The 26,032-nt window shown below is 42.7% G+C and overlaps 1 protein-coding gene across 2 annotated transcripts in view; it reads right to left on the bottom strand.

Annotated features, from left to right (window-relative positions):
- ERICH3 (glutamate rich 3) overlaps nt 1-26,032 on the bottom strand; it is a 149,873-nt gene that overhangs the window by 116,425 nt on the left and 7,416 nt on the right. For both annotated transcript variants that reach the window (XM_020968543.2, XM_020968547.2), the window contains exons 2-3: nt 8,677-8,770; nt 1,437-1,562 (exon numbers count right to left, since the gene is read on the bottom strand). In XM_020968543.2, coding sequence (XP_020824202.1) covers nt 1,437-1,562; nt 8,677-8,770 — 220 coding nt within the window. The remainder of the gene's footprint in view (nt 1-1,436; nt 1,563-8,676; nt 8,771-26,032) is intronic.

A 26,032-nucleotide genomic window follows, 5' to 3' on the forward strand; every position in this document is an offset into this window, starting at 1 on the left:
GCAACAAAGGCGCAGAGGTGTAGAGATACTATGCTGTGTTATATTTAAGCACTTTTGTTTAAGTTATGATGCTATGTTTAAGCACTTTTCTACAGCCATTACATTAAGCATTTTATTCAAATCACCAGATTTAAGTTCTTTTCTGCAGCCTTTATAGACGCTATGTACTTTAAGTATTTTATTTAAGTTATGTAATTATATTTAAGTACTTTTCTATAGCCATTACATAGGTTATATACTTTAAGTGCTTTTATTTAAGTTGTTACATTACATTTAGGTACTTTTCTAGAGCCTTTTATATAAATGTGTGTGTGTCCTCTTCCACCTCTAAAGCAAGGATTCTATGATCTTAATTTCCTTTATGGCTTAATTACTTTTTTTTTTTTATGAGGGTGGCTCAGTTCTTGGTGTTGAAGATACAGAATGGCCACCATGAAACCTGATCCCACCATCTGCCCCAACTTACGTGACCCTTCACTGAGGCAGCAATGGGCCGCTTCTGTCAGGGGCTTTCCCTTTTTGTGAACAGCTAACATGCAAATAACTAAGCATCAGTGGCAGCTTCTGTCAAATTAAAACAAAAGCCTCACTTTAAATCAGAAAAACTCTGTACCTGGAAACATACACTTCCCAGTCAGGACCCAGAAAACAAACCAGGGCTCCACGTACTAACAGAAGACTCGGCAGAGAACAAAATGTTAAGGTTTCCTCAACGCAACGGCAGCGTGACAATAACTCAGACCAGCAGTTAAATATATTTAGGATTCTTTTACAGGCAATTCTAGAGTCGTTCATAAATGTTGACTGAATTCCCCAGGTCAACAGTTTTATGAGCCAGCTTTTCTGATTTACTGCTCTGCGGTCAAGCCAAGAAGTGAGATGCTTTTTCACAGACATTAAAATGTTGTCGATGCTTGAAACTACAAGTTGCTTGGGGCAAGGCTGAACCACTTTATCAAATTAGTTGGACACACCACTAAAAATGTCATGACAGATAAAGGACACACATGGAGTGTTCAGTGGTGAAGGAGTATATGTTCACCAATATGGCCTAAAAGAAGACGACGTGTCCACGCCAACATCCTGCATGGCAGGGCCAAGAGAATGATGGAAATGGAGTCGAAGACCTGGTTTCAGGTCTCAGACACTGACTACCCGAGAGACCACAGGCAAGAAACCACAAGGCCTCTGTGCCTCAGTTTCCTCCTCTGTATGACAAGGATAATGATGCCTACAACCTCCTTCCCTGCAGGTTTTTATGAAGCTCGGACAAGATCATGTTGGTAGCTGCTTCATAAACTTTCAATGCAACAGAGAAATGTCACTTTATTACTGAAGGCTCAAAGCAGAGAGGAGTCCTTCTGCTCATGGCTGTAAACTTTAAAAATGAAATGTTAAATTAGTAAATATGAATAAAGAAATGCAAACTTTTTTACCTCCATTTCAAGGACCTTCTTGAATATGGCATGTGCTAAGTATTCTCTGGTGAACTTCTGGCGGTCCTTCCTCATGGTGTTCTGTCTGTACTCTTTCTCTGAGAGGATTCTTCCACTTCTAGTGATCTGCGATGAAAACTCAAGATATACATATGGAAAACACCAACACACACATGCACACACACACATACATGTGCCTGAATGCATATAACACATACATGTGTATGCATGCATACATACAAGCACACATATGCACGCACACTTACACGCAGAACTTATATGCGATGGCGGTGGAGAAGGGTGGTGTCTAAGTGGAAAGAGAAAGACAACAATGGTTGATAAGCTTTCACTGTCAATTAGTGTTTCATCACCCAAGATGGCAGAACAAAGATGAGGTCCTCCCTCCCCCAGCATTCTCAGGGTGGTAAGGCGGTATATTTGAAATCTGCCATGGGGCTTCCATTTGTTTAAACGTGTTCTCTTGATGGGGTCCAGGTATTCTTTGTACCAGCCTTCCTGTGACCATTCCGTTCAGAAAAGACATTTTTAAATGAGTGCATTAGAAAATAAACAAAGCAGTCCGATAGCCTGAGCCCCAGAAAGCAACATTGATGCAATGTGTTCACAGCCTTGCAAAAGTTCTAAGTTCCACTGAGTAGTTATTAAACACCGTATTGTATGCAAAGCAAAAGGTCACAGTGCATAACTGAGAGTCAGGAAGACTTCTAGGTTCAAGATCAATCTCTGACCCATACTGGCTGCATGACCCTGGACAAGTCACTTACCTCAGAGACAATTCTCTAAGACTATATATAAGTGTCAGAGAAGGTATGTGTTGTATAAATACATGTGTATGGGCATGTATATGTCCATGTGAATGCATATGTATACATATGTGTATATGTGTATTATATATGTGTGATATGGGTATGAGTATGTGTGTCAATGTGTATGTGCACATGCACATACATGTGTATATCTTTGTCATACCACACACATATATACATGTACACATATATATACTCATACACATATACACACATACATGTACACATGCACATACAAAAACAAATAACATATCTACATATATGTGTGTGTATATGTACGTGTGTGTGTGTGTAATTTACCAGATACTCTTAGGTCTTAAGCTAAGTCCTGGGAATGAGACTCAAAATGGATAAAATTAAGTTTTGCAAAGCACTTTGTGTAAGTGGTTTCACTGGAGACTATGAGAGTCCCTGTGAGGAAAGTACCACAGGTATCCTTGTCTCCATTATGCAGAGGAGGAAACACATTTCAGAGATGTTAAGTGAGTTTCCAAGGGTCACATAGCTAGTTGGTGTAGGAGGCAGCGTTTGAACCCAGGACCTGTAGCCTCCAAGTCCAGCTTGCTCTCTACCATAACCCACCACCTCTCTAGAGTTAGGGAAACTATCAAAGGGTGCCATGGGGAAGAAAGGTTAGATTTGATCCACTTGGTCACAGAGGAGAGAAGCTGAAATAATGGCTGAAAGGCTCAAAGAAACCACTTCAGGCTGGGTACAAGAAAACTCGTCTACGAATCAGGGCTGCTTACACCTGACCAGTCGTCAGGTGTGTTATAGAGAGGATGCCTTTCATGTGTTCTCTGGACAAGATCAAATGAGATAATAATCATAAGGCTCTCACTTAGCACAGTGTCTGGCACACAGCAGGCACTACATAAATGCACATTGCCAGCTACTTAGTAGATGGCTGCTGGTATTCCTTCCAATCTTTGAATTCTCTGCTCTTGGGCTCAGCACTGGTAGAGGAGGTGTCCTACCACCCTGAGGAAACGCTGGTCCTGGGAAACATCAAAAGAAGCACCGAGGCTCTCTGGGGCATGCTGATGATGCCAAGACAAACTGGAAACCAGTTCTTGCCCTCAGGAAGCTTACTTGCCATTAGAGGTGGGCAAGAGCTAAATTATGAGTTGGTGCAGACTGTTTAATTTTGAAATAGCTTTTCATTACTGTATTGTCCTACTTGCTATTTTTCTGCCTTGGTAAATATAATATAACCAAGATAATCTGTATAAGAATAAATACAAGAATCCCATAACATGAGAGGGCATGGAGAGCTTGCCAGCTACACTGGTGATGGGGATGAGATCACAAATCTACTGCAGAATGCTGGCCAAGAGGGTCCATCTTCACAGAATCCTAAACTCGACTGAGTGCAGAGTTAGTAGATTCCTCAGTGACCACCGAGGCCACTCCACGCCTACAGAGGACTCTCCACTCCAACATCCCCAACATTCAGACGATGCATGGAGACTCCCAGAGGGCGACCACCATTTTGGACAGCTCCAATGGTTAGAACATCTTTCTATATATTGGTCCTAAAGATTCTAGGTTCTGAAGTCTGCTTGGATTGCCTAACAACGCAGGTGTGGAAGGACCACACCCAAGAGATGGGTCTGATTCCACATAGCTCCTCCATCACCCGCCACAAAGTGTGTTGGCTTAAATTCTCCCTCAGGTTCAGGTTGGGGCATTTGGCTATGGAGATGTCTTGCAGTTCTGTGATTTTGTGACTCTATGGAACAGGTAAGAGTCAGTGACAGCCAGAAGCTTTGAGTCCGAATGACTGGAAGCATGGTGGTGCTGTCTGTAAAGTTAAGGAACTGTGGAAGGTTGTGTTTGAGGGGAGATAATAGCCTGGTTTGGGCCGTGTTGAACTTTCAGAACAAGCAATGCATTTAACATGTAAATTAGACAATGAGAAAGCAGGAGAGATCAGGGGAAGATTGGGAGTGGGTTAATAGACTTGGGGCTCGTCTACATACAAGTGATGAGGGAAGCCCCAGAATTGGGAAGGGTGCATTGGAAAATACAGGGGCTGGATTTAAATCCTATCTCTGCTATTAATTGCCACTGTGACTTTAGTCACATCACTTAAACTCTCCAGGTTTTCCCATTTCTAAAGTATAGGGGTTAGGGTTGACCTAGATGAACCCCAATGTCCCTTCCAGTCTAAATCCACAGTCCTATTTTTGGAGGCAATTCTAAGAAATAGCAGAGGAAGAAAAGAAAATAGGTCTGACAGTCCCAGTTATGGGGTGCTCATACTCATCAGTCAGTCAATAAGCATTTATTAAGCATCTACTACATGCCAGGTGTTGTGGTAAATGATTGTCATATATCAGGAAGAATAAAATAAACCAGCCCAAGAGACTGAGAAGGAAGAATCACACAGACAGGGAAAGATCCAAGAGAGAAGAATGGGGTCTTCAAAGCCAAGGGAGGAGAGGTCATCAGCAGTGTAAGGCGCTGCAGAAAGGTTGAGGGGGATGAAGACTAATTTTAGGTAGAACAGTGGGGATCAAAGCCAGAATAAAGCCTCCACAGATCTTGGGTGAGGAAAAAGGAGGGGAGAACCAGAGCTTAGCCTCACCTACATTTCACCTCTCACATCCTGCCTGAGTCACCTCCTCCCCAAACAGCTGTGATCCTTTCAACCACTTTTCCCATAGCATGGACTTGGGCCTTTCTACCATTTTGCCTGGCCTTCTCAGGATGATCTCCAGCTTATCAATATCCTTCCTGTGCCGCCCAGATTTGAACACAGTACTCCATATGGCAGAGGCCAGGGGCTGTCACCTCCCTCTTCCTGGAGTCCAAATTTATATCAGCTATGTCAGACACCATATCATAGCACTGACCCAAGTTACAGTATGGTAAAACTAAAAGATTTTTTCAAAGAAAACTCTTGTCTAACAATGACCAAGCCTATTTGGATCAGGAGACGTCTACTTCTTGAATCCAAGCACAAGACTTTACATTTATCTCTATTAAAATTTGCCTTATTAGATTAAGCTAAATTTTGACCCTGCAAAGGTCCCTTTGCATAGTGGCTTTCTCATCCAGGCTGCTCTTTGTCACCTTCAGATCTGATCCCCATACCCTCTATGTCTTTGTCCTAGTCATTGATAAGTGTTAAAGAGCTCAGGGCCCAACACAGATCCTGGTGTGCTCCACTGGGGATCTCCTCCCATGGAGACACTGTGCCATGAACACTGACTACTCTGAGCCTGGTCATTGAACCAGACCCAAATCCATGGAGTTGCACACTACTTGAGAGTCTCTCTCTCTCTCTCTCTCTCTCTCTCTCTCTCTCTCTCTCTCTCTCTCTCTCTCTCTCTCTCTCTCTCTCATTCTTTTCTACAAGGATGGCTTGAGAGACTTGGCAGATGCTGTCATCAAGTCTAGGTGAACTCTATGGCACTCCCTGGAGCTAACACTAGTCATCCTGAATAAAGAAGGAAGCTCAATGAGTCTGGTGTGATCTGCTCTTGAGAAAGCCCTGGTAGCACTTGCTGGTCGCTGCTGCTTTCCCTATCCCTCATACGTTCTAGAACTTTGGGAGGAGTTGAAGTCAATCTCCTTGGACAATTGTTTTCAGATTCTATTCTCTTCCTTTCCTTTTCCCAAAAAATTAAGACATTTCCCTTTTCCCATTCTTTATAGTCTTCCAAATATCACTGATAGTGGCTCACCAATCCCATTTGCCAGTTCTTTCTATCTTGGGCGCATGTGCTCAGAGAGCTAGAGGTGGAGAAGCCAGCTAATCCAACCCCCTCATTTCACAGTTGAGGAAAGTGAGGCACGTGACAGTTGCTATTTTCCCAAGGTCAAATCAGGTGGCCATCATTAGGGAAGGACCAAGAACTGCCCCATATCACTTCCAAAGGTCTAGTTGGTTAAGCCATGTGATCTGATTCAGCAAAGGCAGCTTGGAGGTCTTTTCACTAACTCCTTACTTAGCTCAGGACCCACCTCCCCTTAGCCATTTTCATACTGTTTGCTACAGCCCAGTTCTCCTCCCTGGCAGAGAAAACAGAAGCAAAAGAAGCATGGAGGGCAGGCATGTCGACCCCATCTATCCCAAGCCATCCTGGAGCCTCCCTTTTGTTCCCCCAACAGAGGCAGAAATGTTCTTTCTGTTGTCTTTAACTGTCCTCAACAGCCTAAGCTCATTCTGGGCTTCAGTCCCTCTGACACAATGAGTGTCTGAGTAGGATCTGAACTCAGGTTTTCCTGACTCGTGGTCTAGCACTCTAGCCACGAGGAAACCTAACTGCTCCCTACACTCTAGGAGCTTTGGTTTTCTCATGTGCAAAAGGGAGATAATAATACCTTTGGTAACTACTTCAAATACGATAATATATGTAAGCATTATGTAAATGTCAGTGTAGTATTAACAAATTAAATTAGAATTAAATAATTAATGAGATTACTTTTCCAAGACTTTTAATGTGTATCCTGTATTCATATATCTATCAAGACATGAAATGCAGGCTCCTAGAACTCTCCAAGGAGGCAGTGTAGTACAACAAAAAGAGAAATGGCTCTGGAGTCAGTCCTAGATTCAAATCCCCGCTCTGTCACTTATTAGCTAGGTGACCTTGGGCAAGTCATTTCCCTGGACAAAATGGCTTCTGAAGTCCCTTCTATCTCTCTCTCTCCCTCTGAGCCTCAGCTTTCTCATTCTCAAAATGGAAGGGTTGCACTAGCTGACCTCGAAGGTCCCTTCTAGCTAAAAAGTTATGATCTTGTGACTAGAAAATTTAGGGCTGCCAAGTATGTGCCCCATGATCTATGAACACTACAAATACACGCATGCCTACGGGGACCCTAGGGTAACAGAATGAAGGAATCCATCACATTTGTAGATATAGGAAACGTCTGGAGCAAAGCCGTCTCCTAGAAGGAACAGATGGAGATGGTGTCACATAATCTAACCTGAGGAGGAAATGAAAAAAAAAAACAAAACAGTGTGATAAAAGGAAATAACTAAGAAAGAATGAATAGGGCACAACCTCAGGGCACCCCAACAGAACCCAGAAGGCTTCAAAAGAAGCAACAACTTTACATAATCTTAGGTAATCAATGAAGAGCTTCTAGGGACACAAATGAAGGACATCAAGGATTAGGGATGACCAGGAGACCGGAAGGGCGCTCTGCTGGTGCCCCCAGGATGCCAAGAGCAAACAAGGAAGGCTTTTGGGAGGACACAGACGAGACTCACACAAGCTGGGCTGCCATCCTCCCACTGGAGGGGACAGTCTTCTAGATCCATTTCAGTATTCTGTCACATGGATTTTTACACTTAAGGAAAGTGGCATGAAAAGTCCCCTCAAATCAATTTTTCAAGACAAATTCAGTTAAGTTTGAAATGGGGCAGGGATAACCTGGGACATGAAGAACCATGGGAGAAGAGACCCTGGGACACCATTTTGCTGGGGAAGAATGGAGACCATTGTAAGACTGTGTGAGGGAGGAACTCACCTGGGATATGGGTTCCAGAAGGAAAAGCAAATAGCCATCTGATAGCTCCCTATTTAAACTAATTATCCCTGCTAAATAGAAGCTAAGTTCAGTTGTTTCTAAATTGTTGAAGGACTGTTATCACGGGATCATATCCCAAGAGTTGGAAGGAACATTAGAGATCCCATATTTCTATCTCCTTATTTTACTGATGAGGAAGCCAAGGCTCAAGGTTGCCCAAGGTCACTCAGATGGTGAGAGAAGTGGGGTGTGAGCCCCAGCCCTCTTACTACAGCACCAATGCCCTTCTAAGAGTGCCTTCTAAACTTCAGTACCCCACGGCCTAACCCTAGTTAGTCGATTCTAGAAAACAGACCCTTGGCAGCCAATGGCTTTGGACAATGGTTGTTTCAGTGACTGAGCTCAGTCATCCCTATGTCCTGTAATGTCCTGAAAAAATCTTCCTCGGAATCAAGTGGATTTTCTTTGCTCATTTACAGAGTCTGGGGTGAGCCTCTTTACACGATTTGTCACCTAGGGCAGAGAAGATTCAGTCTGAATGCATAGACCTTCTTAACATTATGTGGAAGATGACCAGAAGCAGCCAGAATACGCACAGGCAATCTGCCAGGCAAAGAACAACGTTCTTTGGTGGGAACAATCCAGGCTCATCTTGCTTCCTCCCCACATATCTCCTCCACCAGCCTTGCCCATATTTTCCACCGTGAAAGCTTGCCCTTTGCACTAGGAAACAAGGCATCCTTGGTCTGTCCTCCCCTTTGCCATCCCTCTGCTATCTCCTCTCTTTTAACTAGACCTCACCTCAAACACCCCCGTAAGGCTGAAGAGGAGCTGATAAAATGTGCACCATTTCAACACGAAAGGTGAAAACCACTTAAGGAAACAACCTCCCAGGAAGAAGGTGAGAAGGGAAGGGAATGAAGGCTTACCAGCCCTGATCTCTGCAGATGTCTCCTTCTTCTTACGTTGCTGAAGTAGCCAACCAGGTGTTTGTCTGTCAGACTGTTATAGGTGGCAAGTGGCCTGTAAGGGTTTAAAACAAAAACGAGGTCAGTATCATGAGATTTTGGTGGATAAAAGACAGTATTTTTAAATCCCCAAATGGAGCCCCTGAGCTCGGGCTTCAAGAGGCTGCTTGCAAGGAAAGAGATTAGAACGAGATCGTTGTTCCAGCCTGACAGGGCCTGCTCCTAGGAGTCCCTGGGACCCATCGGTCCCCTCTCCTCCAAACTCACTGGAAGGAATCAACAATTCTGATTTCTCTCAAAGGGCCCTGCTCCTAAAGGTCAAAGCACAAGCTTCTTTTCCACTGTTTGAAGTGGAGACATTGTGGCTTATGCTGCTTACTCAGGGTTACTTATCCATATCATCCAACCCATTAAATTGAGAGCTGTACAGAACACTGGAGGCCAACTAACTCCCTCTCATTTTACAGATGAGCCAACTGAGGTCCAGAGAAGTTCAGTGATTTACCCAAGGTCACACAGCTAGAAAGTAGCAGAGGTGAGATTTGAACCCAGCTCCTTGGGTGATGAATGCAGCACCAGCACTTTCTTACCTGTTTAACATAAAGCCCAGTTCCTTGAAATCTGATCTCCACTCTCCTGCTATGATGAATCTGTTCCTTCAAAGGCCATCACTGATTGCCCCAAAACTAAATCCAATGACCTATTGTCTATCAACACCTTAACTGAAGTCTCCACTGCATTTGATTCTACTGAGTATCGTACAGTAGACAGGCTGTCCGTCTCAGCATGAGGAAGCCCTAAGTCCACGTCCCACCTGAGACACTCACTAGCATGTGGCCCTAGGCAAACCACTTAACCTTCCTATGTCTCACCTGCAAAATGAGACGGCCTCCAAGGGCCTTTCCAGGATGGAAGCGATGACCCTACAGTCAGCTCCTCATTCTTCATGCCCCCTCTGCCTCCAACGACCCTCCACTCTGCCTCCTATGCTGGCTCAACTTCAACCCCTACCCTGACTTTCAGCATTCTTCTGCAACTCTCTCCCTCTTGTCTCCCTCTACAGCCTCATCCACTCCCATGGCTTCAATTATCACCTCCATATGGATGACTCCCAGATCTGCACCTGTCTCCAGACCAGAATTTTCAAGCTACTTAGCAGAGATTCCCACCGAGCAACTTAAACTGCACACCTCTTGGTCCCCGCTTCCATAGACATTTGTTATTGGCACTAAACAGGCTCTAAATCTCAGAGTCAACCCTGACACTCCAACCCAATATCTTACGAGTTGCCAAGTCCCATCATTTCTGCCTCTGTAATGACTCATCAATCTCCCCTTTCCAACCACACTGCCATCACGCTAGTTATTGAATGAGCTGAAATGGAGTTAAAGCTCTCATTAACTTGGCTTGGATGACTGCAGCGGCCCCATCAGTAACCCCATATCTAGTCTCTTCTGAGTTCAAACTGTCCCCTACGCAGCTACCAGGGTAATAATCTCCCTCGCTCTCAACTCCCATTCAGTCATCTCCCTGCAGTTGCTGAATAAAGCCTAAGAAAGAGCATTCACCTGCCTAATGAACATCATTATAAATTAGACCCAATCTCCCTTTCAGTCTGATCTTTCATTCCTCCCCTTCATGGAACCCGGTTTCCTGGAGAACTGGACTAACTTGCAATCTGCTCCACACGTCCCAGACTTTCCCACTCGTGTGCTGTGAACAATACCCCTGGCTGTTGTCTACACGGAAAACACCTTCTTTCACAGATTGTGCAAAGAGTACCCCTTTTGGTGTCTGAGTCTTGGGTAGAAATGAGGGTTGTTCTACCCATGACTTGTACAACCTTGGACAATTCATAATCTCCTCAAGTCTCAGTTCTTCATCTAGAAAACGAAGGGGCTGCATGAGAGGATCTCTCTGGTCCCTCTCCAGCTCTTCATCTGTGATCCTGATCTTCCTAGCCCCAGTCTCCATTTGCTAAGTTCTCACCTATCTTCCCAAGGCCCAGCTTAAGGGTTTCCTGTTCTCTCAAACCTGAAGGGACTGTTTATTCTACTAACCCTTTAGCACATGGAACTGGCAAACTTCAGTCCTTGTGGGAAGAGGACAGAAACACTAAAAAGGGACAAGGTGCCCAAATGTGCAAGCTTCGTGCTTAGGAAAGACCTTGCTGAGGTGAATGAATGAGTGGATGAATGAATGAATGAATTGCTTGTTCTTAGATTGTGCTTTGAGGTTGGCAAAGCATTATAAATAATATGTCATATGTTCCTCACAACAACCCTGGGAAGTTGATGCTATTTTTATCTCCATTTTACGGATGAGAAAACTGAAGCAGGCTAAGGTTAAGTGACAAGTCCAAAGCTGGATTTGAACTCAGGTCATTCTTATTTCAGGCCCATCAATTTATCCACTGCACCTCCTAGCTGCCAAAGAATTTATCAGACATTGACTATGAATGGCAATTTGTCAGGGAGGTCTGGATTTGAGTCCAGCTCTGACACATCCTGGTCGTGGGTTCCTGGACCAGTGATTTTACCACTTGCTCTAGGCAAGTCTCTAAGATGGCAAGTCACAGAGAAGGTGCTATCTTGTGTTGGCAGGGTTTCTTCACCTGGGAGTTTCCCAGCCTAATCAAATCAGAAGTCCAGTCCTCCCTATTTCTAAGTGCTTAGCATGTGCCAAGGACTAAGGATACAAATTTTAAAAGATAAATGAAGAAGTCCTTGCCCTCACAGAGCTTACATTCTAACAGGGGAAGACGAGACACAGCACATGGTGGCCGGGTGTCCACCAGAGAGAAGTTTTGCACTGGCTGCCCTAACGAGACAGGTCCCCCTCAAATCTATAACGGGCCAAGTCTACAACAAGAAGTGCTGTTCTGTTCAGCACCACCCTCTCTCCATGCAATGGCGGATTACCTTGGATCTGGAAGCCCTGGGATCTTCTACAGGTGTGACTGAAGAAGCCAGGACAGAATCTGCCTCAGCGCGATGCCTCAGGACAGTGCAAAGCTCCTACTCCAAGCTCAGACTTTCCAATATTCTGGTTTCGGTCTAGACTCCTGGTAATAATAACTGACATAGTGTTTTACCATGACCAGCTCTTTTTTCAAAGACATCTCCAGTGAGCCACATTAAGAAGCCGAGGAGGTACACGTGAAGCAAGTAGTACTAGCATTCCCGTTTTACAGGTGGGAAAGCTGAAGCTGAGACTTGCCTAAAGTCACAGAGCCAGAGAAAAGAAGGGTCAGGACTTGAACTCAGGTCTCTCTTTTTTTTCTGATCTAGTGCAATGCACTCTGCTCTTTCTGGCTTCACTTTCTCCTACTCTCCTTCCAAGAGGGTTGACCTCCTTCCAAATCTGCTTTTATAGAGAAGATGCCCATGGTTAGTGGAGCTTGGGGGAGGAGAGCCGTCTCAGTATTTTTCCCAAAACGCCCAAGAGCCCCATTTCAAGGAAGACTGACACTAACACGCTCATCCTGTGCAGAGACAGAAATGGTTCTGAGGGTGTGACTTTAGGGGGAACAGGAATAAATCCCTGATCAGGCCAATTGAAGCAGCAACCTGTGTGGTCATTGTCACCATCACCACCGGGGGGTATTGTGATCATCACCATCGTCATCATCTCTATCACAATGGCTCACGTTCACATCAAAGTTTGCAAAGAGCTTTTACACACAGTATTTGAAGCCTCTCAAGGAGCCCATGAAGAAAAGACTTCAGGTGCATCTCATGCTTATTTGACAGACGGGGAGACGTGCTCCGAGAGGTCAATGACATCCAGCCAGTACAGGGGCTCACAAAGGAATCTTATTCTCTCACATGTAACAGTTTTGTTTTGTCCTCTAGGGACAAAACACTTGCCTCAAAGCCCAGAAGCTAAGACGTCACCTTCAGGGCTGAGGATGCCCAAGCAGCAGGAATGAATGCTGCTGTGAGCTTACATCAGCAGACAATCTGAGGCTGGAGGCTCTTGGAGACGTAGGCACCCCTAAAACCAGCAGCAAACAACAGTGAGACGCTCTTCGAGCTGCCCTGCTGACCTAGGCGCATGACCAGAGGGTTCCTGCTGCTGAAAGAGGTCCCCTTTCCGATGCTTACCCTTTTCTATCTCTTAGAACATTTTTTCAGGTGCTCATCTGTAGAAAGGTGAGAAGGTGTCCTTCACTCCTAATAGTCCTGATCCCACAGTTCACAAGCTCGTAAGAGAAATCATCAGTGTATTGTGATATGATAGACTTACTATCTCTGACTCAACTGTCTTTAAATCAATCTCTTTGCAAAGTCACGTAAACAGGAATGCTCAAATGTTGATTAAAGAAACTGGGAGCAAGAAGTTAAGGCATTCCCTGAATTCAGGACAGGTCTTGTCCAATGACCTTATGCTTAGACAATATTTCTTCCTTTAATATGGTCTGGAAAGTAGCTTTCACAAAACAGTTCCCCAAAATCTGCTTGCCTAGCACCTTTCCCTCTCAGATCCACCCCCCTGCACCTTAGTTCTTTTCTCTACTCCTCTTAACAATGGGCTAAGGGACCATAATGGTTAAAAATCTACAGCAATAAGTCAAGAGATGTCTTCCCCAAGGCTACCCCTTCCCCCCCAATCTGCCCATGCTTTGATCTGCCCTCAAAGATAGATTCCCATGGAAACCCAACTAAAAGGAAAGGCCTCATCATCACCACCATCATCAATAGACATTTATTGAGCACATACTGTGTCCATGGCATTATGCTAGGGACTGAGCATACAGAAAGAAGCATGAAACAGGGAGTTTCTGCTTTCAAAGGACCTAAGCCCATTTATTTCATGAGACGACTAGAATACATAAAAATATGGTCATCTTAGCCAACTGAATGGTCATTAGATCCAATGACCTGGTTTCTTTTAGATAAGAATTATTATTAACAGATTTTTTTTCAGATCTGAGGAATGGAAGTCATTACACTTTCTTTTAATATCTATTTCATTCTCTTTTTAATTAAGAGTCAAAACACTTGGCTTTTCTCAGTTCCACCAAGCTGTATGAAACTGGACAAGTATTTGACTTCTCCAGGTTTTGGTTTCTTCATTTATAAAAGGAGGTGGGGTGGGAAAGGTGGCCACTCAGATCCATCCCTATGGCTCAAAACTGCTTTAAATTTGATTTCAGTACACATCGTCTCCAGCACTCCACCAAGCCCCAAGAAAAGAGTCACCCTTCAAGGACAGGAGCTGGGTCATGAACCATAAATATTTAACTGTGCCACAGCCAGGTGCTTGGTGAGTGTTTTAAGTGCCTGTCTTTTTCCTAGTTTATTAAGAAGCTGGCAACAGGCCAAAATAATGCTACTGTCCTGAAAGTGGGTCAGCCCTGCTGGGAAGAATGTTGTTGTCCAGGTTTAATGGTAACCCTTTCAGGCTTCTTTCCTCACCTTTTGGTACCCCATTTTTGGGGGAGGGAGAGTGATGGAATTCTGAACAGCTTCACTCAGGCTGGTCAAGCTCTTCCGACGGGAATCAGTTTGACCATTTTATTCACATAGCATACAAATGGCTAAATAAAGCTGTTGGCGATATTCCGTGGGAGGAAGAGACAATGATAAACTCACTTTTCTCTAGTGGTGGGATTTCCAGTTTTGTCATGGCTTGGGAGGGGTACTCATTGTGATTCTGCATCCAACAACATGGAATCTCTTTGGGAGAAGGCGGTGTTAGAGAGGGTTCTGTCTTTATATACCCCAAGCACTTAGCATAGTGTCTGAGACACGGGCATTAACAAATAAATGCTTGTGGGTTATGACCGCTCAACTGACTGACTGACAAGAGGGCCCAGACAAAGAGAAATTTTCTTTAATGTTTCAGAATATAAAACATTGTTATATACATGAGACAATACCCAATTTTATCTATCAAGTGAAAGAAAAAGACTGTACTTACAGCATGCACAGGCCTAGAACTAAAAGGCAGATTTCCATGGATGGGTTTGGGATTTGTACACTCTATTCAAACAGATGGTTCTAGATGAGACCTACAGCTGTTCACCTTTGGAGTTGCCTGCTTTGTGAGATAAAGAGATGGAGGGATGGAGGGAGGGAGGGATGGATGGATGGATGGATGGACAGACAGGATAAAGAGATGGAGAGACAGGATAGATAGATGAATAGACAGACAAGATGGATGAATAGATAAAAAGAGACAGATAGATAAATGATAGACATACATACAGATAGATATATATATATATATATGCATATACATATATATATACATGCACACATACATTTTGTAATTTATCTCTTCTTGCCCTCCCTATAAAGCCTTCATATGTAGCTTAGATAATTCTGTTTCTATACCAGAAATAATGGGAGGAAGGAAGATGGAGGAAGAAAGGAATTCTTAAAGTGACTATCTTATACCAGACACTGATAATAGATATATAGACATAGATTTAGAGTGTATGTATATATGGAGTATATGTGTATCTATATATGATATGTATATTTATTTATGTAGGGTTTATATGCACATATGTGTATATATGCATACATGTATATGTGTGTGCAGATGTACTGTATGTATACCAGCCACTGTGCTAAGAAATGGAGGTATGAAAACAAAAGTGAAGTTAAGGCAAATATTTAAATCTGCACATTTTCAGTGGAAATCCACAGACTTTCTACCTTATCTTGAGAACTTTTCAAAGCTCTGTTGATTCACTCCAACACTTTCTGAGTCAAATTCAGCATCCAACACACCTACTATGTGCAAAGCCCCAGGCCAGTCTTACAATGAAGACAGGTACAAAAATCTATAAGGCTCTATATTTTAAGGTACCCAAGTCAAAGGCCATTTCTTCCATGAAGTCTTCCCTGATATGAAATGGCTTCTCATTATTCAGAACTCCATGGTACTTCTGCATACCTCTCTCATGAACCTTCCATGTTCATAGAATGTAAGGGTCTTCAGGGCATGGAGGATTTCATTTTTTGTCTTTGTATCTCCAGCACCTGGCACATAATAAAATTGCTGGATAAATGTTTTTGACTGATTGGCTCTTGATTCTGCTTACAATCACTTTGCCCTTCCAAGATGGCAAGCTCCTTGATGGTAATAACTCTGTCCTTTCTTCTTCAGCATCACAGCACAGTATTTTTGTCATAGAGAGGGTACATAATATTTGTTAAGTTTGGATGATTTCATCAGATATGACTAAGGTGTTTAGCTGAGTGTTCAAATGGTGATATTATCAACAACCAAAGGGCACTCAGGAGGGGGAACAGTTTTGGGGAAAGAGAAAATTCAGTTTGGGATATGTGAAGTTGGAGATGCTATCCAGACAACTGAAAAGACAAGATCACCAAATCAAAATACGATGAACCTTCTTTCATATGCTCTGTTTTCTTTAACAACCTCTGGGAGGCCTGACGACTAATTAAGTTTTGAGAGAATATTTGTACCATATCCCCCCCATTAGAAAGCAAACACTTATCCTTGTACAATCCCTTCCAAATGGTTATACATACTTCTTCTGTTTTTGTATTTTTAAGTTTTACTCAACTGTTTTGTTGCTGTTTTTCAGGGATGCTTGGAAGTCCTCTATTTAACTGAAGGCCCATTTTTCCCCTGTAGGAGAAAATCCTCAATGTAGCAGTGTAAGATAGAGCCCAAGCCCAAAGACCCCCAGCCTGGCCAGATGCCAACTCCAATGGGGGTCAACAGACTAAGAGGAGAAACGGGGCAGACCAACATTTACCTAGAAGAACACAGGATTAGGAATCTTTGAATCTTCCCTGGAATCTCAGTTGTGCCATCAACTCAGGTTTCTCTTTGGATGAGACTTTTCTGATCTCAGGGCCTCCATTTCTCTTCTCAGGGAGCCTTTTGTCCCTACCACAGAGCTTTGTACAGAGTAGGTGCTCAATAAATGCTTGTGGGCTTAGAGTGAAGCCTTTCCTGTACTCACGATTTTAAAACCCATAAATGTAGATTAAAGAGGAAATGGAGCTTAATTTGGGGAATTTTTCTTAAATACCAGTGAAGGGGGTTAAACCAGAGAACCTCTAAGGTGGTCTCTTCCAGCTCTAAATTTGCCATCTTATATTTAAAAAGGAAACTCAATTAGCAAACTGTTAAAAAATGTTTTGTGTCTTGTAATGGATTCATAGGTAGTTTTCTGGGCCTTGGAAAATAAAACTAAGTCTCTTCTACTGACCTGCTGTGTGCCCTTGGTAATGATATCACTTGACCATCCATCAATGTTGCATCTTATATAGTTATCTAAGGAGAGGACTCAGTATCTCATCTGATCCTCATAACAATTGTGTGAGTTAGACAGGTAGATATTTATAGGCAACATTGAATTAGTTTTCTATAACTATCTATCTATCTACACAGAGAGAAAAGGATTTCCATATCTCTCTCATATCTACATATAAGTAGATATAGAGACATAAGGAGTTTACAAAACAACCCAAAGTTGGGTCCTTACTGACAAATCATTGTCACTTGGGTGAATTTCTGATATGCTATAGCATTGCTTTGGATTTAAAGCTCTGGGGGAGTCAAAAAGAAAAACACAAATCCCCAGCTTGTCCTTCCAAGGAAGGCTGAAGAAAGCTGAAGAGAGGCAATGGACATAGAGGTCATTTATTTTCCAACCCTGAATAAGGAGCCTCCTTGCCAACTGAATTAAACCAGAAATAAGACTATGTGGCCTGCATCTTACATGAGGTGACTGAACTGATATTATATAAATTATTTTATATTACTTTCCTCATTTCTTTTTTATTTGCAGTTGGAGCTGCCAGATTGCAGCGATTATGCTGAATATTGACTTACAGTATCACTCAGCAAATTCTAATGATATAGCCTGTGGAGAACTTTAATATTATTTTATTTACATTTTTAATATGTCTGGGTGAAATAACTAGTAAAAGAAAAAAAACACTGATCTCCATCTGTGCAGACTATTGGCAAGCTAACTTGCAAACATTCCATTTCACGAGCAACATTTGGGTGGAGCCTACAGTTGATTTAACCAGTTCAATACATAACTCTGAGCAAACCTGTACAATCTCTAAAAAGTGCTCAGAATTCTCTGGTTTGGAAGGGACCATGTTTGTCCCCAAATCTAATGCAATCTTAGAATGATCTTTCACCCCACAAGAGAGAAATACAGCTGTGGACTAGAGAGCTATGTACTTCTATAGAGCCCAGTGGAAAGCCACACCTAAGGGGAATATCATGGGGGACTACATGAGGGGAGGAAAGGACTTCCAATGTGGAAGTTGTCACTCAGCAGACACATGTTTTCTATACACATTCCTTACTAGCATTATCCTTTAAATATATACCCACTCTTCCCATATATGCTGGGGATATTTTTGAGAGAGTTCTCCCCAAAGAAGTGCTTCCCATTGACTGTACTTGTTCTACTATCTCAGTAAATGCCTTGTCTAAACAAATCTAAATAAAACAAAACTAAATAAAATTGTTAGCGGGAAATCACATCAGTGGGGGCTCGTGAGAGATAATACGGCCCCTCAGATATGCCCCATAGAGCAAGAATTGTCCCTCTAGGACTGCAAATCAGAAGTGCAAGGGGAGTGAGCCCAGAAGGAGTGCTCAACATGAATAATAAATGAACAACAACCACATAAAAATGATCCCAATCACTAATACTACGTCAAATTCAAATGGAAACAACTGTGAATACCCAACCCACATCTATGTAATTGGCAAAGATGAAAAAACAAAAATAGAGTGGATGAGGCTAGAGGAATACAGGAACAGGATGAAATGGGTGGAGCCATGCAATTTTTCCTGACCATTCTGGAAAACAATTTGGAATTACGCAAGAAAAGTAACTAAATGGTGGAGAGTCAGGTGTAAGAAGACCGGGAAGGTAGGAAGGGACCAGTTAACAAAGGACTTTAAATACCAAACAGAGAATTTGATATCTGATCCTGGAGGTAATAGGGAGCCACTGGGATTTATTGAGAATGGGGGTAACATGGTCAGACTTGCATTTTAGGAAGATCACGTCAGCAGTTGAATGGACCATTGCCTAAGTTCATCTCTGTTGTTATACTCTCCAAGGAATCGTATATAATTTTGAAATCTGTACAGGAGATGTTTGGTGGGAAAAGAACCTTTCAAATGGTAGCCTTTGCTCTACTAAACTGAATGTTTTTGTTATAATCAACAAACAATAAGCATGAGTTTTGTATTCTCTAAAATTTTCATTCAGTAACATGCTAGCAAAAATGTCTTCATTTCTGCAAGCCTGCTTCTCCCTTCCAAGACCTTAATCAAGCCTGTCCTTTAGGCACGGATGGATGGATCATTCTCATGAAAATCCTCAAAGAGGAGAAAAGCAGTCAGAGTTACTGACATTCTTTTGGTAATAACAAAAGCCAATATTTTCCCACACTTTTGATAAATTCTCCTTCAGATGTCCTGAAAATTTATTTCTCAGCACCCTCAAAAAGTTGTCCTTTCCAGCACGTTCCTTGCTGGGTATCTTTGGCCGAGTCTGGGGGCTTTGCCCATCTTAATTCTTGTCTATGCCCTCTCCCCTATAAGCACCTTTGAGATTCTAATGTCACTGTCCAAATGTGGTGGCTGATTGTCCTTAACAGTCCCTCTTTAGGCATGTCCCTAAATGCCTTCAATATCACTTTAGCCCTGTCTCTCACCAAGCTTTCTTTAAACTGTTTCATCCCTCTACTGCTATTCAATGTTTTATGAGGTAACACTGTGCATAATCTTGCAATGTACTTCTCTATAAGTTTTACAAATGTTTATGTTGTAAACTGGCATTGTTCTGGCTTACCACATCTCTTCACTTCACAAAAGAGTCAAGCAGTTTCTGACTACGGTGGCTTTTAGTGACTTTTAACCTCCTCTTACGGCAATCAAATTATATAAATCAAACTTCCTTATTAAATTGTTACCATTAATGTTGCTGTCCTTTGCCCCATTTACTCCCCAAATTTGGCACCAATAATTTATTTAAATAAATTAAATTGGATTTGTTTTCATTGTGCAATATATCTCTTGTCCCCATTTCTATTCTTTCTTCTAACCTAATATTAATCTTTATTTTTCTGTTAACAAGGCAGTGGCCTGACTATAGGTAGACAACTTAGGAATGACCCCTATCCCATTAATGATTTGTTTCCCATCTGTTCAAATAAAATCAATTTCATTTTCAAAGATATTACTCGGTGATTGTCATGTCTAGCACCTTTTTTTCTAAAGAAAGCATTTATGATATATTGGCATGAAGCATCAGTGCACTCTACACATTTTCATCTTCTCATCCTTACCTTTGAACCTGATTTTCTAATTTTGTTTTTGCCGCCCTCACCTAATATCTTAGCAAGTTCTTCTTAGATTCGTACATTCATTCTTTGTACCAGATGTTGACACAGGCAACTGTTGTTTTTGTGAACATGAATGCTAGCTACAATATAGGATCAAATATTCCCCTACACGCCATTTCTTTTTGCTTTTGGAAACGTGATAAAGCCGGCTCTGTCAGTTCCTTTACCGGCTTCTCAAAGGGAAACCTGCGAGCCAGCATTACCTTTTGCTGCCACTTCTGTAATTTGTTCATCTTTTTCTCTTTTCGCCACAGCTGCTAGATCCTCCCTCCCACACTGCCTCTTAGCTCACTACCTTGGGTACATGTTTGCGCACTTACTAAATTGACATTCATGCTATTTAGTCTACATGCACGTGTCTCCCCCATCAGAATATAAACTAATTGGGAGTAATGATTGTTTCATTCTTTGTACCTGTATCCCCAGAACCTAGCTCAGTGTTAGCACATAGAAAGCATTTGACAAATGCTTGTCAATTGCTTGATTGATTTTGCTTAAGTCAAGAACATCAAGGGTGATACAACGTAGTCCTCCAGGAGCACGTCCCTTCATGGACCATTGGACGAGGATCTCATCTTTGGAGCTGCAACAGCGCTCTAACAATCATGTGATTCTTCGCCCCACTTCCCATCACCATGTCACCACCACAGGAAAAGCAGAAGAGACGTGGGACTGAGGACCACATTGTATTTTTGTTCCACAGATTGCCACGGCCTCCTGATTAGTCCCAAAGCCTTGGTGATGAGCCTCTGAGGTTCAGACATAGCTAGACTAGTCTTCCAAACGCGGACATGGAGTTTGTTTCCGGGACGACACTAGAAATCTTTCAACAAAGCCTGATAGCGCTTGCACTCTGTCAGGAAGCCCTTGAGAACGCTGGGTCACCACCACTCCATGCCAGGAGGCATCAGAGTAGGGCTGGGAGAGAAGCAACATGCACGATGGTTACAACAAAAGTACAAAGGACGCGAAGAGAGGGAGAAAGAGGGGTCAGAAGTCAAGGAGGATGGCATGCCCTTTCTGGACAAGGTCACTGGGTTTGTTGGTGTCTTTGTTACAAGGGAAGGTTAAGTGCAGAGTTGGGGGGAGGGGGCAGAGCTAATATTCGTATAGCGCTTGAAACATCTAAAGCACCTTATATTCATAATCTCATTTGATCTTCCCAACAATCCTATGTCATGTGTGTTCTTATTATACCTATTTCACAGATGAGGAAACTGAGGCAGGTGATATTTAAGTGACTAGCCCAGGGTCACACAGCTAGCCAGTGCCTCAGGTCTTCCTGACTCAAAGTCCAGTACTTTATCCACTGCACCACCTAGCTACTCTACCTTACTTTGATATTAAAACAAAAACATCTGTAAAATGATATTTTTTAAAAGAATGAGCTAGAGGTTTTTCTGAATAGGAATAATGCTGTTGCAAAGATCTTGCAGTGGATTGTGAGGCATGGGAAACTTCTTAATATAAATGGCACATAAAATTCGCAAATATGAAATATTACTGGTCACAGCCTGGAGAAGGAAAGAGATGGCCAAATTAATGGCTACCATAAAATATTATGATTCAATTCTGCTTGGAATCTTCACATTTTTACAATGTCATTTCATAACTAGAAGGTGCTATTTATAGTAGCTAGAGTACTTGTCTGTGTCTTTCTTTTGCTTTAATCTTTCCCCCAGCCCTTGAGACTAAGGATGCTCAAAGGTCTACCATGTTTGTTAATGACCACAAGCATGTCATCTATGGAGGGTTCTAGGCGGAGGAGATTCCAGGATGGACCAAGAGGTGCCCTTGCCTGTCTCTTATTTAGATACCAGCAGACAGAATGGGAAGAGACTTTATCACCACTTTGGCCACCAAGAGGCGAATCTTTTAGCCACAGTGAGTCCTAAAATCTACCTATCAAGTGACAGAGGGTTTTTGTCCTTTGCATAAATGACAAAATTGCAAATCATTTGAGTATATATATATATAAATTTTTTTTTCTAATATAAATTCTTAGGCAGTGTGGCCTAGTGCATAGACAGAATATGACTTAGAGTTGGGAAGACCTGGGTTCAAGACCTGTTTCTGAAACATGCTGACTGTGTGACCCCGGGTAAATCACTTAATCTCTTAGTGCCCCAGGCAACGCTCAAACTCTAAACTGAGAGGAGATGCTCATTTGCATTGGAAGGAATTCCTTAAAAAGAGGTTCTTCCAAGCAATGCCATCCCAGGTCTGGGGCCACTGCACCCCAGCCTACAAAAAGAAATTTCTATTCTTTTACCAATGTTTATTGTTACTAGAGGAAAAAAATAATTAGATCATAAAACCAGGTCTCACTAGACTATAAATTTTTCCTTTTTTTAGCCCCCTCAATTTCAAATGACTAGAAAGTCATTTGATCACTAATCAAATGGTATTTTTAAAAAATCAGCAAAAATTGTATTCTTTCACTATTGCCTCTGAGATGTGACTCATTTTCTTCTTGCTGTGACTATGTTGTATCTCTCAAACATCTCTGTAGACCTTCTATATGTATTCATGTGGTTTCTATTTTGTTCCTTCCCCTAACATGACCCTTCATTTAGAATGGAGCAGAAACTAAATTCAGTCTTTTCATTTCTACATTTCTTTTTTTTTTCTCAACACTATACCAAGCCACAGTCAGCCATTACTCATAGAACCATGTAAACAGCACAAGGCAGGTATTTGAAAAGTTCAGACGTGAGGCAGGAAAGTGTAAGTACTCATAGCATCAGCTATGGATTTAGACACAAGACAAACTGAACTAAGAGCTTTTGAGTAGAGAGAAACCCAGCTAACCAAATGAGAATTTTCAAGTCTTTTGTGTTGGCAAAGGGCAAGGGCAAGAGCAGTGGACAGCCAAAAGGGGAGATAAAAAGCCAAGATCAGACCTAAGTCCCATCCCTCCACTACTGGTATTCACTTAGAAAGAGTAGAAGAGGAAAAGGAAGGAAGCAGTAGGATTGGAGTGAGTTGGGAATTGCCACCCATGTGTACTGCTCAAAATGTGAAGGGCTGAGATGCCATTTCACCGTAGTTTATGGCTATGACCACACCAAGAAAATCCCCATCTGGTGATGTCTGGACCCCAAAAGAAACTGCCTCACTTGCTTACAATGTGTTTTCTAAGGAGGGATTCCCTTCTCAGCTAGAAATTTTCAGGATCTTGAAATAAATGCCTGACAAAGTGTTGCAGAGAGTTGAATCTCATTCAATAAAACAGATGTGACCTGAGAAAGAAAAGGACCAGGGACATAAGAAGTGATGTATCATCACATCACCATTGCAAAGAGTGAGAAGGTAAAAAAACTTCAAAGGATAATTACAAATCAGGAGCCTTTTTAACAAAAGGAATAGAGACAGTGAGCAGTAGCCTCCGTGTTTGCACCAGCATTTCCAACACCGAAGGGGACACTGAATCTTCTGATTACTGTCCATCATCTTCTTCTTCAGTGGCAAATAAAGCCCTCTGAGACCCTTAGGGATCAAGACTTCAAATGTCTTTTTTTCTTCACAGTTTGAATTTTTTTAATTTTAAATTATAGAAAATTCTTATAATATTATTATATTGTAAACAGTATTATTACAAGCTATTTTGACAATTTTGCACTTTAGAATGGAAATCTCTGAGAAGTTACTAATATTGGGCTGATTCTGTTTTCAGAACATAACAAAAACTTGTAAACTTGTCAAAGGAAATCCAGATTCAGGTAAGGAAGCATTATTGCTGTAATTGACCAAAGCCACAACAAACATAAAATCCAAGGAACGATTTTCTCCAAGACGTTATTTGTGTTTTTCCCTGAATTTGTGATTTGGTCAGTGTAGGGAAACAGCAGGGAGGAAAAATCCCTCCCACCAAGAGAAATCAGAAACTGGTCTGCAAATTAATCATTAGGTGAAATAAAATTGAACAAAAAAGTGTTTGCTCCACCCCAAATCACACAAGCATAATAGTTTTCTGCACTGCGAACTAGAACACCGCCAGCTGCAGCTCTGGAAGTGTTAAAGCAAGGCAGCCAAGTTAAAAGATGGCAGGGAGGCAGCAGAGCTCCAAGGCACACCTGAGAACTCCACCAGACGCTGTCCCATGCGATACATCCTCCAACCAGAGCAGCATGCAGGCTACTTCTGATTCTGGCGCCCGAGAGCACTTGTACAGAACGTTCTAATGTCAGAGGAAGGGGAAGGACAAATGCGACTGCACTGCAGCCCGGCCGGACAACGGTGGCATTCAAGGGTTGCTTCCTACATTTTGACTCAAAAGTCCAGGGAGAAAAAGAAAATGAAGTATGTTGGGAGATGGGAGATGGATATAATAAAGTGCACTTAAAACCCTTCAATGGTTAAGACTCCCCTCCCCAAACTTATGAAAACAAAGAGAACGCAGTGTTAGCAGGACGCTTTCTTCACTCCCATCAGAGTGCATGGCTAGCTCTTCCCAAGATGTGACCTGACTAGGTGTGGCCACTCGCTCTTCACCTCCATCGGCCATGATGAGTAGAGGTGGAAAAGACCTTGGAAGTCAGTCAAAGAGCTGGGTGCTCTCGGCCTCAAGGTGAACTTTAATCTCAACCCAGACAGAATCTTAGATTTCTGCATGGAGCTTCTGGAAGGTAACAAATCCCAAGACAGGATTCCTTTCATCTTGCCTATTTTGTTACCTCTTCTCCAGAAATATAGCAGAACTCCAGGTAGGCAAGCAAATGGGTGACTCGCTCAGGGACAAACAAGGTTCTAACTAGCACAAGAACCCGGAGCAGTGATACTTAGCAGGGAGTTCTTCCCCCCGCGAGACTGGGATATCTGCACAGAAAAGTAATTCAGGACCTTACTGTTGTAACTAGACCACCATCACGACAAAGGTGCCTCATTGATTAAACCTAATGCCTAAAACGACATAAAACCTGCTCATTGAAGGTGCTTGTGGCATCTCTGCCCAAGGAGCAGTGCAGCACAGCTGGTTAAGTACAGGGCAAGGAGTCAGGAAGACCTGGATTTGAATCCTGCCTGTGTGGCTTTGGGCAAGTCATTGGATGTCTCTGGGCTTTAGTGTCCCCATCTCTAAAATGGGAGGGGTAATAATGACTCTAGCACCTACCTCATAGGAATGTTTTGAGTCTTAAGTGACATAACATTTGTAAAGCACTTTGGAACTTTTGTTCTTAATTTAATTTTTTGAGACTGGCTCTCCCAGTCTTGCCCAGTTTGAAAGAGCAGTGACCACTCTCAGGCCCAACCCAGCTGCTGCTGAGCTCAGGACCTCTGACCCAATTGTCTCCCACCTGGGCCAGTTTACTTCTCCTTAGGCAGCCCGGTGGCCCCCTCACTCCTAAGAGCCTGCCATACTGGGGCCAAATGTCTTGTGGACACCCAGCTGGCTTTAGCCCTGCAGCTCAGACCTCCCGAGCTCAAGCAATCCAACAGCTTAGCCTTCTCAGAATCAGGGATCGTGGGCTGTGCGCACTTTGGAAAGCTAAAGCACAGGAGAAATGTCAGCCGCCATGTTCCAAGTACTCTGCCAGGCATGGGACAACAAAGACAAAAGCCCCCAACTCCCTCTGCCCTCAAGGAGCTTACATTCTACTACTGACAGGTGGAGAACAATGAGTAGACATATGCAGATACAAAATTAGACAAAAGCAAAGCCAAAGCCTTGTTGGCTTACCTGGATGCAGGCTGGAAGGATCATACATTTGGGAACAGAAGGGATCTCAGAGGCCATCAGGACAATCCCCTTCTACCACAGATGGTGAAATAGGCTCGATAAGGTTAAAAAGTTTGCCCAGGAGGCCGTACACCCAGTGGGTGGCAGAGGAGCTAACGATTTTTGAATAAATGACATCCAGAACTTTTCAAAGCAAAGTGAGCAAGGCTTCCAGGCTCCCATGGCCATTCTCACACCAAGCTCCAGTCCAGTGGCCTACCTC

Source organism: Phascolarctos cinereus, unplaced genomic scaffold (genome assembly GCF_003287225.1).
Source record: "Phascolarctos cinereus isolate Bilbo 61053 unplaced genomic scaffold, phaCin_HiC Scaffold_5;HRSCAF=322, whole genome shotgun sequence".
NCBI lineage: Eukaryota > Metazoa > Chordata > Mammalia > Diprotodontia > Phascolarctidae > Phascolarctos > Phascolarctos cinereus.